General features: G+C 44.2%; 1 protein-coding gene across 3 annotated transcripts; it reads left to right on the top strand.

Moving 5' to 3' along the window:
* The first annotated feature begins 251 nt into the window (after positions 1-251).
* On the top strand, positions 252-11,965 carry LOC120510190 (regucalcin). 3 transcript variants are annotated; one of them, XM_039725733.1, is made up of 7 exons: positions 252-629; positions 838-1,003; positions 3,757-3,939; positions 5,215-5,430; positions 6,893-7,024; positions 10,736-10,890; positions 11,619-11,965. In XM_039725733.1, the coding sequence occupies exons 2-7, from the start codon at positions 841-843 to the stop codon at positions 11,667-11,669; spliced, it is 900 nt and encodes a 299-aa protein (XP_039581667.1). In that variant the 5' UTR covers positions 252-629; positions 838-840; the 3' UTR covers positions 11,670-11,965. The 3 variants fall into 3 exon arrangements, with proteins under 3 accessions (XP_039581667.1, XP_039581666.1, XP_039581668.1); XM_039725732.1 differs by having other exon boundaries at positions 257-629; positions 791-1,003; XM_039725734.1 differs by having other exon boundaries at positions 628-747.
* The last annotated feature ends 2,151 nt before the right edge of the window (positions 11,966-14,116 follow it).

Below are 14,116 nucleotides of genomic sequence, written 5' to 3'. Positions count from 1 at the left end.
TCACCAACGCCAAGTCAAAAGGCAATATGTCACGGGATGCTGAAGAGGAGACCTGGGATAAAAAAATTACCCACTGCTTTAAACTTGAGGCCTGGGAGCTGTAGTGGCCATAGAATAAAGATAAGCATGTGCAACAGACAACTCTATCTGCAAATTTTGCTGCCAGCTGTTTGCCTTCTGCCTTTGGAAGTTTTTGAGACTAAACAGCACCATGAGTAAAAGAGGACAGGGCACGCTGAGGGCCTGGGATATCTGGATAACCACGGTGCTGCTGCAGGAGCTGTGAAGGGTCCCTGGTGCTGGAAGTCGGGGCCGAGTCTCTGCGGCCACCTACACCAGAGCAAGACGGCAGGGAGAAACCAGCCCTTTCGGGAATCAGCCTCTCCGGGCGCTGAGGAACTTGGCCACCGTAGTGGGAAAGAAAGCTCTTCTCCCTCTTTCCCTCCCTGCCGGCCGTGCAGGGAGCGGAGGATCGGGCCAGCCCGCCCCCGCCGGGTGCCCAAGGCGCTGCCCGCTCCCAGCCGCTATAAGAGCGGCGCCGGGATCGCTGCGGCTGGGGGCGCGCTTCCTTCTCGTCGCGGGTTTCTGGGATTTGCTGGTGCCGCTGTGCTGTCCCGCCGTGCCGGCAGGTGGGTCGGCCCCGGCACCGCGGGTGCTGTGTGTGCCGGGCCTGCGGGGCGGGCCGGCCGCGGAGCGGCCTTTGCCTCCCTGCGCCGCCCGCACCCCTCTGCATTTCTCCCCTCTCCTGTAATATTCCCTTTTTTTTCTTTCCCCCATTCCCTCCCCGCAGGCCGTGGCGGGCCCGGGGTGTAACACGAGCGGCGATTCCCTCGGCAGGCCATGTCATCCGTGAGCATCGAGTGCGTGGCCAAGGAGGGCTGCAGGATCGGGGAGTCGCCCGTGTGGGACGAGAAGGAGGGCGCGCTGCTCTTCGTGGACATCACGGGAAGGAAGGTGTGCCGCTGGAGCCCGCTCAGCCGGCAAGCACAGGCCATTCCCGTGGGTAAGGAGCCGCTGGAAAACCCTTCCCTGTGTGGAAGGGACGCGGGCTGTGTCCCTCGGCAGCTGCACGGGGCTCAGGTCTGGAGAGCCTTCCCTACAGCCTGGGGTTCCTCGGGCACCCGCACGCTGGGAGACACCAGATACAGACCAGACCTACTCCTGGGGTCTTTCCGTATCATATTTTATGTGTTATGTTTGATCTATTTCTTTTCCCTGTAAGTTGTCCTCAGCTCGCTCTCTTTTATTCATACTTTGTCCCAGAGGTAAAGTTCTTCTGCAGGTGTCTGCAGTAGTTCTGATATGAACGATCAATGCTCATAACATTTTCTGTATCGAAAGATGATTTCCAATAATGCTTTAAGAAGTTGATACTTCTTTAAGGTAGTGGTATCACCAGCTAGAGTCTCAATGCTTCAAATTTTTTTTTTTCCATAAAGGAAGAGGTGTGCTAACTCACATTAAAAAAGGGTTAGAGATTTACTGCTGGATGTGATAGAGTAAATATTTGTGTTGGGAGACAGCTCCTTAAGTGGTTTCAGTACAATTTATTATTTTCTCGTGTTCAATAGCACTTGGTGACAATCAATTTTGCCTACCTATAAGTTGTTCAGATTATTCACTAGAAACTGATCTGGGTTTATCTGCCTTTCAAATGACTGTAGTTGTCAATTTCAAGATGAGAGAAGGCCTGATAGTGATTTTGGAAGTGTTGCTTCCCAAACTTATTTCCTCTTAGCTTAGCTGAGGGAGTGTGCTTCTCCCTGCCTTTCCCCCAAATTGATCTACTCTCAAAGGTGTAGTCTTTTAATTGTGGCCTCTCTGGAGATGTGGAAGAGACAGCAGCTGAAGTAGCTCCCGTTTTTATTTTTTTTTAAATTGTTTCCTCTCTTTAGCAATAAAATAGTTATGATTAACAGCTGTGTCTTTGGGAATGCTATGATTAAAAGAAAAAAATACAACTCCCAAACAACCAAAGAATGCCATAATATTATAGTAGTGGGCTTCCAAACTGGAAACTAAGAGAAATTACTCATTACTGAAGCTTTTAACAAGAGAATTACAACAACACCATGCTTAGAAACAACTTCAAATACCCTTTATAGCTTTACAGGGGGAACGCCATAGCTGCATAACTGGGCCTGGAGGGCAGACCTTATGGTCAGTTTTCTCTTGGGTGCAGGATGGTGCTGCAAATCAATCAATCCTGCAGATGCTGCTCAGGCAAAGCCCTCTGGGGTCGCAGCAGACTGAGCTGGGTGCACGGGCTGAGGCACTCCTCGTGCTGGGTTTGTGCAGTCAGCAGTAGGGTGGCTGTGTCTCATGCAGCCCTTTCCTCTGGGGTTAACTGTCAGGAAGGTATGGAGCTGTTCTTGTGGCTGCAGGGACACCTGGATGTCCAACACCTCTGGTGCACAGCTGTGCTTGGGGGCTGCTCCCCCCAGGGCGGGAGGAGCATCCTGGGTGCTGCCCAGGAGGAAGGACTCTGCTAGGCCATGGCCCCAGGCGTTTTCCTGGAAGAGTAAAAGTAGACTTGCAATCCCACGCTCTGCTAGGAAAGCCCCTGCTGCTGATACAGGCAGAAAACTTTTATTAGTTTGGTCACTGGCAATCCGAAGAGCAGCAAAGTTGCTACATGTGGCAGGTGCCGCACACAGCTGAGGGGACATTGCTGTCCTCTGTGGTGGCACGGGAAGGAGTGGCACCCCAGTGTAAGTGAGCCCAGACCACCAGCAGCCTCAGCTGCTAGAGCTGAGCTTGCAGTCGGGTGTGCATCTCCAGTGCTGGGGACAAATTCAGATTTCTGTCACGGTGGTACTGCTGCCAGGGCTCCAGAGGGAAGGGGCATCCTGAACCATGAGCAAACAGCTGGAAAGGAACAGTCCCTCTTGTCACCCAATGGTGGCTGCTGGTGGTGGTTGTGTTTGTGAAAGTATTACCTAATTATACCCCTGCAAAGCTATAAATACAAGAAATATTTCAGTTTTAAATTAGAAAATTAGTGATTAGTCCCATTTATAGAAAATATTGTGCCAGACTTGGTTGCCCTGCCTAAAGTTATTGTTCCTTAGATTGCATCTGATTTTAGGCTTTTACAGAAATGTTGTCTTTGCACTCACTGTTTTTTTTTACTAATTCCTTTATAATAAGCTGTAATTGAGGTTTTATGCGTAACAGCTCAAGTGAGTGTAAGCTAATCATGGAAAGTGAGTGTGAGCTAGTTTTCTGTTCTGTTTTAGCTCTTGGGAAGCTCTGGCACTCCTTGGTGTGTTTTTGGTGCTGCTGGAGGTTGAGCGGCACAGCAGAGTGTGGTACGGGGGTGTCTCTCCTGCCCCGTGTGACCTGTCCCAGTGCACGGATGCTCTGCCTCCCTCACTTCACGGCTCATTTACACAGGAGCTGTGCTAAATAAACACCGTTGCTCTAGAGCTCTTGTGGCAATTGATTTTTCCCTTGGAGAGAGGAGAACCCACACAGTAAGCTATTGTACAAAGCATATGCTCCTGTCCCCTTTTTATACTTACTTTTTCAATAATGCACCTAGCACAACTAGGTGCTGGTAGTGATTATAACTCCTGGTAGCAGTGGTAATACTCAAGTTCATGTGACGTAATCTGTTTCTATGTATTTAAACATCAATTTTGTTGGTAGAAAAGTAGGTTGTTTCTCTTGCCTGTGGTTTTGCTGAGTTCAACTGGCATGTCTAAAGTGGGCAGGAAAAAAATGTCTCACTTTTCAATTTCACCCTTTTTCCAGATGCTCCTGTGAGCTCCGTGGCTCTCCGGAAGTCTGGGGATTATGTCATCACCCTAGGAACCAGGTTTGCTGCTTTGAAATGGAAAGAGGAGCTGGTAACCACCATTACTCAAGTGGACAAGGATAAAGCAAACACCCGATTCAATGACGGGAAGGTGGATCCTGCAGGGAGGTATTTTGCAGGTATGCTGCAATCTTTTCCCTCTGGTGCTTGCTGGTTTTGGTGATTAGATGCAGTGATCGGTTGTAGATGCAGCAAGTTAAATGGTGGGGATTTTTTTGTTTTGTTTTGTTTTCTTCAAACAGGGCTTAAATCCATTTACAAATTTGTTTATATCACATGGGCATTATCTAATCGGGACTATTTTGTTAAAAAGAGGCTGACTACACCGAGCCTGCCTAGTTTAAGATACTGGCCTTGCCCTTTTCCTGTCAGCTGCTTGTTTTGAATACTGGAAGGGTGCCAATAAAAGATACTTTTCCAGTGGGAAATTTATTATATTGTGTGGTTTGTTCTCCATAACTCAGAATATTATTTCTAAAAACTAAGGGACTATTCATCCTGGAGGTGAGAAGCCTCAGGGGATTCCACCTGTATGTATAAGTACCTGACTGAGGAGGGAGTAAAAGAGATGGAGGCCAGGCTCTGCTCAGTGATGCCCTCTGAAAGAGCAGAAGGGGTGGGCACAAACTGAAACTCAGCCAATTCTGTATGAACTTGAGAAAACTATTTTACTGAGGGTAACCAGGCAGTGGAACAGGTTGTCCAGAGAGAGTATGGAATCTTCATCCATGGAGCTCTTCAATGCCCGTCACTGGTGGGAGGAATCTGTGGTGTCTGACCCTGCTCTGAGCAGGGGGTGGTCCTGGGTGATGTCCAGAGGTGCCCTCCAGCCTCAGCTGTGATGCTGTCCTCCTGATTTTTAAAACACCATTCTGTGCTTTGCTGTGTTGTTCAGTCCAGAGACCTAACTTAACCTGCATTTACCCAGCCTCTCAAGAGCCAGTTTCAGCTGCCAACTTCAGCATGTAAAGATGAAATTTGCTTTAAAAGAGGCTTTAGTGTAAGACTCATTCTGAGGGAGGAGGTAATTTTTTTCCACTCTCTCAGCTCTACAAGGCATTAAGATTTATTGTAAGTTAAATGCTGGCCACACCTGTCTTAATATATGAGTGACTGAATAAAACATTTTGCAGGAATCACGCTGCACACCATTTCTGCTGCAGGAATGTTCAACAAAAGAACAAAGGCTATGTTTTGCCACCTTCTGCTAAAAGCAAGCACTTTGAAAAAGTCTGCCTTTTTCTTTTGCCTTTAACTCAGTTTCTTCCTCAAATTTCAGAAGCCCCCCCATTCTACACTGGCAGTGTGATCACCATCATAGTGAGAGGCTGCCCCCAGACCTGGAGAAGAGTCCATTTCCTCTGAACTGCTTTTTCCCCTTTGGCTCTGCACAGGTACAATGGCAGAGGAGATTCGTCCCGCCGTGCTGGAGCGACGCCAGGGCTCTCTGTACACGCTCTTCCCCGACCTCTCAGTGGTGAAGCACTTTGACCAGGTGGACATTTCTAATGGGCTGGACTGGTCGCTGGATCACAGGACCTTCTTTTACATTGACAGCCTCTCCTACTCGGTGGATGCCTTTGATTATGACCTCCAAACTGGAAAAATTGGTATGAATGGTTGTATTCTAAAGCAATTGTTTGTGCCTAAAGATTGTGGTGTTTGTTCCTGCTCTGGTTATTACACAGAGATGATCAGAGCTTTGGGGGATGAACAGAAGCCATGTTAACCTCTGTCTGCGCCTGCGTAGGCTCCTGGCTCAAACCAGTCAGGGTCGTTTGGTAATACTATAAACGATTTAAATTGGCAGTTTGAGTAGTAAGTAATCTGTACTACTGTTACTAAACACAAGGCGTATCTGATCTGCAGTAAAAAGGACAAAGTGTATCTCATCTGTCTCTTCCTGTGGCTGCGTGTTTCTTGTTACTGGCAGCACAGACAAAGTGACAGCAAGCTGGTAGTCTTGCACAAAACCTCTGCCAGCTTCTCCAGATATTTTTTCACTCTTCCCCCTGTTTTGTTTTTTAAATACAAGCTACTAAAGGAAGGTTCTGCAGAAAGAACAAGGCAACAACGGTAGCAGAAACTCAAAGCTTCCTTAGTTAATTTAAAACAAAACAAAGCCTTAAGGGCTTCTACAAGCTTGGGCAAAAGAAAAATTCCGGTGACTTGGACTAGTAATTTGATTTTGAGTACACGGGCTGCAGTATTTTGCTTTAAAAGAGCCCAGCCAATTTGATGTTTAGTTTTAAACTCTGAATTTAAAGTAATTTTGGATGTAGCACCTTGTCCTAATGTCTCTCTGCTTTGACTTACAACGGAATTTTTCCCTAGGAGATAGGGTACTTCTCTCTCTCACTCATTCTTGCTCGCTCTTTCTGTGGGCAGTCTGACAATCCCCAGCAGCAAAAAGGAAACTCATTAAAAATATTGCTGTGTATGAGAAACATTGAAGTTGTCAGAGCATAGAATAAACAATGTTGGAAAGTTGGATTTAATTTTTTTTACTAATAGTGGATAAAAGTTCAGATAGAGTTGTTTGTTTTTTGGTCAATAGCGTGCCTTTGAAATTGGTGCTTTACCCCTGAATGCTGTGTTTATGTAAGATCTCCGTTTATAGATCTGAAGGTCAGTTTTGTGTTGAAACAGTGATTATTGGCACGTTCCAGCAAACTGTTTGAAAAGTCTCCAACTGGAGCAACCCATACTTGAAATGATTCAAACTGCTTTTAAAACAAGTAATTAATTTTATTAATATATCTGTATTAATTTATTCAGTTATTCATTTAATATTGTAAGTAGGGAACACGAGTGGTGCACTAAAAATGAATGCCAGAAAGAAGGATTATACTTTCAATGGATAGAAACTGATCCACAGGCTTTCATGCTGAGAAACAACTGTCTCAGGGAAACAAACAGGGCAGCAGACACAATCTCTTTCTTTCATGGGAAAAAAACTCATGGCCTCAGCACAGCTTTTGAAAATTATAGTACAAATAACTCTGCTGGGCTGTGACTGATAAAAATTTTAACAACTGTCTCACTCAGTTCTGTGGTTTTTTAACGCTGCAGGCAACCGTAGGAGTATATACAAACTGGAAAAAGAGGAGAGCATTCCTGATGGGATGTGCATTGACACAGAAGGCAAACTCTGGGTGGCTTGTTATGATGGTGGGAGAGTGATTCGCATTGACCCTGAGACAGGTGAGTCCTTACAAAAGATGGACTGGAATTTTGTGTTAAACAAAACAAAACAAAAAAACCAAAAGAAGAAATAAAAACATGGAGTGAGGGGTGTGGTTTTTTTTCACCTCACAGAAATGGTGTATCTGCTCTTTTTAAAAAACTGTGCTATTTTTTTTCAAACAATTTAATGTCCCTGCTTTCAAAAATTACCTTTGTAAATATGTCTCCTTTGTTCCCAGCATCTGTTGTGTTGGAAAAGATAAAGTCGCTAAGGAGACCATCATTCTGCTTGTGAATTGAGTTAGTATCCTCTTGCATCCTCCAAAATTAAGACCAGTGTTTATCCCATTGATAAATGGGAAAGATGACTTAAAACCATTTTTGAGTCTTGTTTCTTCAGCTTAGTGTTTTATTTTGGGCAGCCTGCTGGATTTTATTACAAGTCCCATGGCACACTGATGCCAGCAACATCTTTTTTATTGTTGGAAGTTACTTGCACGATCAATTTTGCAATTAAATAATTAAAAAATGTTTAATGAATTCCACAGCATTTTATCATTCCCACAGTAATGTCTTGGGTGTGCCCATTGTCTGAGCCTGTTGTTCATTGCTGCTCTCATTTGGACTCTAGTGATGTGCCAGGAATGATTTACTCTGGGTGGAAAACACATGTAAAGCACTTAAGGGAAACTGAACCACACTGGCTGCAAGGGGCTTTTGGGTGAGAATGGGAGCATGATTTTCTCAGACCCCAGACAGCAAAAGTTTGCATCATGCAGCAGGAGAACAACTGCACTGGGATACATCTGGAGCCTAGCAGAAGGCTTGGGGTTTTGTGGGACTGTGGATTCAGGGGTGCCTGTGCCTTGTGTGCAGCATGCAGCAGATCCTGGCACACGTGCACCAGCCTTGCTTCTGGCTCTGCTAGCAACCTCTGCCATTTTTGAGTCTTGTTTCTTCAGCTTAGTGTATTATTTTGGGCAGCCTACTGGATTTTATTACAAGTCCCACAGGACACTGGTGCTTTCCCCCTCACCTTTTGATCTGCGCCCATCCAAAGTCTTGCCAACCTGTAGGACTTCTCCAGTTCTGCAGAATCTGCACCCCAGCCCTAGGAGAAGGAAGCTCCTGTTGCGAGATGCCAGCAATGCTGGGACTTTCTGGACCCACATCCTCTCACTCTGGTGGGCAGAGCACCCCTTGGTGACATCCACCAGCCCTCTGAATACCCTCCTGGGCTAGTAGATTCAATAACTTTTCCACTCTGTTCGCTGTTTCTACCTTTTTCCTGCCTGGCCTTTTTTTTTTTCTTCCTGACCTTTTTTTTTTCCTTTATTTTTTAACTTAATTTCCTTTTCCTTCTCCCTTTTGGAGGTGTTTTCATATGGGAAAGCTAGAAAGAATAGTGTCCATAAGCAGATGTGTAGAGATAGCAAGAATATTGATGACAGAGTACATGTCCCTAATGCACTCCCAGTCTTTAACTGTGCTCACAGATGGATGAGGCAGTGATGTGTTGGTAGTGAATTTCTCAGTGTACTTCTCCTCCATGAACCTGTTCTGTCTCCCCCTCACCCATGTCATAGCACTTGCAGAGAAGAGTTTTGTGAAGTTTCACAGGGTAAGTGTCCATGTCAAAAAGAGCCACCTTTTTTTTTGTGAATATCTCATGCTTACCTGTCCTCTCATGCTATCATTTTGAAGTCATATTTAAAATCTGAAATTTGTTGAATTCTGAAAGAATTGTAATTATTTAGGGTGATAACTCAGTCAGGTTTGAAGAGAATTCTATGAGACCCTCTTTTAATACCCAATAGCCATTAAGCGTGGCTTGAATGGCTGTCAGACAGTTGCAGATACATCCACCAATAAAGAGCTCATCTAAACCACGTGAGGGATTTTCAGGTTTCAATGATAACAAAGCCTGGACTTTGTTTTTAGGGCAATGGGACCAGGAAACTTGTTTGTTTGGCATCTTTCCTAAGTGGAGGTTTTGAGGTTCAGGGTGAAGCAGCTTTTCAGGTTTAGGCTTCTTTAGCAGAGATGGCAGCTGCCTTTAGATTGAGGATGTGCTGCAGGGAAAGGCTGATGGCTGATCCCATGGGGTTTGCAAAGGACTCAAGGGGTGTCCAACGTACATGCTACCAAGTCTTGTCATAGCTTCTGGTCACCTAGTGACCTGCTAGTTTTATTCTTTAAATTGGAATCCTAGAACTATTAAAGCTGGAAAAGACCTCCAAGATCATGGAGGCAAACCATGAGCCAGCACTGCCAAGTCCACTCCTAAACCATGACTTTAAGTACCACATCTACATGTTTTTAAAATACTTCCAGGAATGATAATCCCACCACTTCCCTGGACAGCCTTTTCCAATGCTTGACAACCCTTTAATGAAGAAAGTTTTCCTAATGTCCAATCTAAACTGCCATTAAATATTTTATAGTTCTTCCTAGTGATTGTTTTTAATATCCTTTGATTTTTATAGTGTCAAAAAGATTTGCTATATTCGTCTTTTCTATAGTGACCAAGCACAGAGAAATACTCCAGATAGATTGTAGAGGATCCAGGTGCACATTTTCTTGAACCTCCAGGGAGACATCTCAGAGCTTTGTAAATGATATCTTCCAGGCTGTTATCCACTGAGAGCACTCTACAGCTGCAACCAGGTTCTATCCCCTTGTGTTTGGGGCTCATGCCTCTTTTCCTACAGTCCATGCTTTTTCCTTTTGAATGCCCTTCCCAATTCCTTTCTCCCAGACTTGGTGTCAGTCAATTTCTAGGGTTCTCAACATCAAAGTTACTTTGCTGCTATTTCAACACATCACTAAAGTCAGTTGCTGTAAGGGGACCAAGTCCTTTGCACATGCAGTTGGGAGAACAGAAAGTTACACATTTTGTAAGGAAATTCATGTGCTTTAGCATATTTCTAGAAAGAGAAATTCACTTGTAGGTACATAAAATCAGCATAATGGGAATAGGCTGTTGTTGCCCAGGATTAGCAGAAATTTTGGAAAAATCTGCTGCAAGATGTCTTGACAGCCTGCTGGTTAGGGCTAGAGGCGATCTGTTCACTACCATCATTAAGACTCGTTATTTGTTGGCATAATAAATGTAGTATTATTTATGGTAGCGCTAGTTTTTTTATAAACATTTCACATGTCCCATGATCCCTATTTTATGCAAGCTTGATTTGAAAGACTGTTGAAATTTCAGGAAAAACTTCTAGGAATTAATCTCCCTTTAACCGCAGGCAGTAGAGGTGTAGCAGGAGGTACGCCTCCGTAACGCTGCACGAGGTCTGCTCGCTCCAGGCTGCCTTTGTAGTTAAAAGTAGAAAAGTCAGCAGGTCTAGGGCGTGATTCATGTGACCTGTTTTAGAGAGGAATTCTATTCCATTTCCATTGACTCCATGGACAGCTTAGATGATGAGCTCAGATACGTGTTTGTGCTGTGGATGTTAGTATTTAATTAGAGGACAAGCTGGGATTGAAGTGGGATTTGTTGGTGATACCTGAAACTGAAACTTGCCAAATGATACATCATCAACAACAGGGTTCACAGAAGTCTGGTTTCTCCCTGTCATGGTGCTCAGTAAGGATGGGACCTCCCCTAGCCCTGGTACCCACTTTTACAGAGCATCTAGCTCCACAACAGTTATTTGTGATAATTTATTTAAATTTCTTGTTCTAAGTCGACAAATAGGAAACATCATACATGTTTTCCTCCAGGAAAAAGACTCCAGACTGTGAAACTTCCTGTAGACAAAACAACTTCCTGCTGTTTTGGTGGAAAGGATTATTCAGAAATGTTTGTGACTTCTGCCAGTGATGGGATGGATAAAGAGTGGCTTTCACGGCAACCGCAGGCTGGTGGGATTTTCAAGGTGAATGATGCTTTCTCCTTTCATTTTAGAAGGCTATTGTTTCACTCCTGATTTTTGCAGGTAGCAGAACTCCAGTTTGCAGTGATGGGAAGCTGGAAAAAGACAGTTGTTAGAACATTGGTCATATATGTTAAGCTGTTTGTATTTTTTGCTCCTCTTGCAGAAAGTTAAACACAATTTGAGATTTGAAGATACTTCAGGGTTTAAACTTTGTACTAATGTTGATAGTGCAAATTTTCTATGCAATCATCTCTTTATACTTCTCTCTATCCCAACACTGTTTGCATTTTCTATTTTTGGAAAGGATGGGTAAATACTTACATGTCTTAATCAGTGGCAGATAAAAGCATCTGCTTTTATTTACTTTCTAGTTAATTATCACGAAGTTATCTCTTTAAAAAATTGTTCCACTGGGATTTGTTTTAAAGCCCTGCTCTTTGTGTGTGCATGCCGAAGGTTACATTGTGAACTGCAGAATTAAGGCTTAGCAGTATCTAAGAGAAGAGGCTTTTGGGGAATGGACTCTGGCCTGTGATTACTGAGCTTTAGAGAAAGAGCATGCATTGAAATTCCAGTCTGTGATGAGCTGATGTGTGCAAAATATAGTAGGAGTCAAGCTGGAGGACACAGTCCTTTTCTAAATTAAAGCATGTCTATTTGTTTAAGGAAACCAAGTGTCTAATAATGGTGAATTATCACTTTATTTTTTTTTCTCTGTGTTTTAACAGATAACAGGACTGGGGGTGAAAGGAGTTCCACCGTATCCATTTGCAGGTTAAATACATTCTTCAGAATGGATTAGAGAGGGCTGACGTAAGCGAGACAAGTCTGAAGGTCTTATCCTGGTGTTCAGCATCTTTTGCTTGGAAACCATTACACCATTAAAACATTTCATCAGGAAAGGATGAAAAACTACTGAAATACATGAAATATTTTAAAACTGATCTTTGTTTTCCCTTTAAATTTACTTTTAATATATGATGGTACTTTTTCTGTTCTGCTAAAAAGATTCTCATCCTAATAAGCAACCGTTGTAATTCTATTTTATGATTAAATAATATTTTAATATATTTTATTGAGTATTCTTCTGTCTCATTTGCAACTTTTGCTATATTGTTTTACTGATTAAACTAGTTGTACTATCTCTTTTACATATTTTCAAAGTTCCTCATAAAATGTTCTTTGGTGGTCTTACCATGTTTTAACTGTAACTCTGTTTGCCCTATGATGTTCTCAACAACTGAAACATTAGTACCTCTCACTCCATCTGCAGCTTCCTTCCAACAGGCCTCAGCTGTGGCTGTGCTTAAATTAACTCTGGCTGGAACTTATCACTCCCTTTCCCTAGTGCCTGTTGCCATGTTGCTCATTTTGTTAAATATAAACCCAAAATTTTGGAGTCAAGAACCATGTCCTTTTCTATCCTTTGAAGATCTTGGCCTGTTCTGGGGATATCCATGATGACAGGAAAGCACTGGGCATTCTAGGCCATTTGTGCATAAAGCACAGCCTGCACATACCTCCTCCAGAACCAGCCTCCCCCAGGGTACAGAGAGGCAAGGCAGGCCCATATGGCCAAAAAACCACAGCTTTTACAAATGTGAAGAGAAAGGAAGATCTGTTGCAATCTCTTCACACCACCTGTTGTGAATGAAAACTTAAGGGATTGCATTTTTGCTTTTAACTTCAGGCCTGTTGTCTGCTGCAACAACTGCAATGTATCTCAGTTGGATTTCATACTGCAGAATTTTGCTCTTGGAATGTCACATGTTCCCATGTTAGTGCACATACATCTGCAGGTGGAATAGCTGTGTGTCCCCATCCTGCTGTGTGAGGGTAACCCACCAAGTGACTGATAGGTGAGCCTGTGGCAGTGCATTTTCTCTCCAGGTAGCTCCAAGAATCAGCACATAATGGTTTGCCATTTCTGCAGGCTTGTTGCAGTTGGTTTCTGGTGATCATCTTGTGTTGGCTGTGCCCTCAAGTGTGCCGACATAATGGTTTGCCATTTCTGCAGGCTTGTTGCAGTTGGTTTCTGGTGGATCCTCTTGTGTTGGCTGTACCCTCAAGTGTGCCATGGGTGACTCAGCTGCCCACCAAGGCCTTGGTGCTGTTTTATTCCTAGGGTTCAAAGATTATTTTGTGCACATTACTGTTTTCCCTCTTTACATCATACAGGGATCTGTCTTGGCAGCTGGAAAAAAAAAAAAAGAAGATTTAAGCAGCCCCACTCTAGTGTGGATGAGCATGAGGCAATGAAGGATGAAGGAAGCTGGGCCTTGCTCTTTGGAGTGTCCACATCCTTCACTTATTTTGTGCTACAAGGCAGTCTAAAGCCACAATCTAAAATCTACTCAAGGCACAGTATTGAGAAAGCTTGAGTCGAGGGAGATGGTGAATGTGGCAAATCTAGGGCTCTGATCTCACTAAAGGCACAAACCTGGTGATACCTGCAGCTCTGGAACCATGCTGTTGGGCTACTGTGGTTGATCACTAATGGAGATCCAGAAATGCAGCAGAAAATAAGTGGGCATAAGCACAGATAAGACCCCTCTGACATTGCTATTGAGGTTTTGTACCTGTGCTCACCCTCACACCACCTGACAGTAGGGTGATTGCCAGAACAACACAAAAAAACAAGCCAATCTTTTTTACATTGTTGCTGCATTAGAAAAGTAAGAGCAATAGCTTGTTCAGGCATGAAAAACTGGGTCAAAGATTAGTTTATCAGAGTTAGTCAGGAGGCACCCAGGAGACACAGGAAGGAGGACATGGCTGCTGGAGCCCCTCTTGCTCCATGCTGTGCATGGGTGGCACTGGGCAGATGTCTGAATAACACATTTCTTTGTGCTTTGTGAGCGTGAGAGCAGAGGCAGGTAAAGTAAGCTGCTGCAGACATTTTACAAATGAATGCCACCTCCCCCTTCAGTAAAAGCACCTACTTGGCTTTGCTGCACGGGTTTCTTGGGCTTCACATGAGCAGGAAGAGCCAACTCTGCCAGGAGAGTTGTGTTTTTAATGCTGCCGAAATGCCTGGGAGCGCGTCTCGGCGCAGCCTGCAGTGCAAGGCTGGAGCTGCTTCCAGCCCCAGGAACCCAAACTGGTGCTGCCGGCGTATTTTCACTCGAGTCCCATGACAGAGTGCCGGATCTGGCAAACTGGAGCTGAGCCGTTGCCGGTTCCCTCAATTAGGAAGGCTTCCTGACTTTTGTTTAATCCCTTGCTT

This window comes from Passer montanus, unplaced genomic scaffold (genome assembly GCF_014805655.1).
Source record: "Passer montanus isolate IOZ18808 unplaced genomic scaffold, ASM1480565v1 scaffold56, whole genome shotgun sequence".
Classification (NCBI taxonomy): domain Eukaryota; kingdom Metazoa; phylum Chordata; class Aves; order Passeriformes; family Passeridae; genus Passer; species Passer montanus.
The sequence above is the reverse complement of the archived record's forward strand: the minus strand, read 5'-3'. Positions and strand labels throughout refer to the sequence as shown.

Bases quoted from the DNA above. Each gene is read 5' to 3' on its own strand.
- LOC120510190 (XM_039725733.1), top strand. From the start codon at position 841: ATGTCATCCGTGAGCATCGAGTGCGTGGCCAAGGAGGGCTGCAGGATC. The intron at 1,004-3,756 runs GTAAGGAGCCGC...CCCTTTTTCCAG, and splicing joins AGCACAGGCCATTCCCGTGG to ATGCTCCTGTGAGCTCCGTG. The intron at 5,431-6,892 runs GTATGAATGGTT...TTAACGCTGCAG, and splicing joins CCTCCAAACTGGAAAAATTG to GCAACCGTAGGAGTATATAC.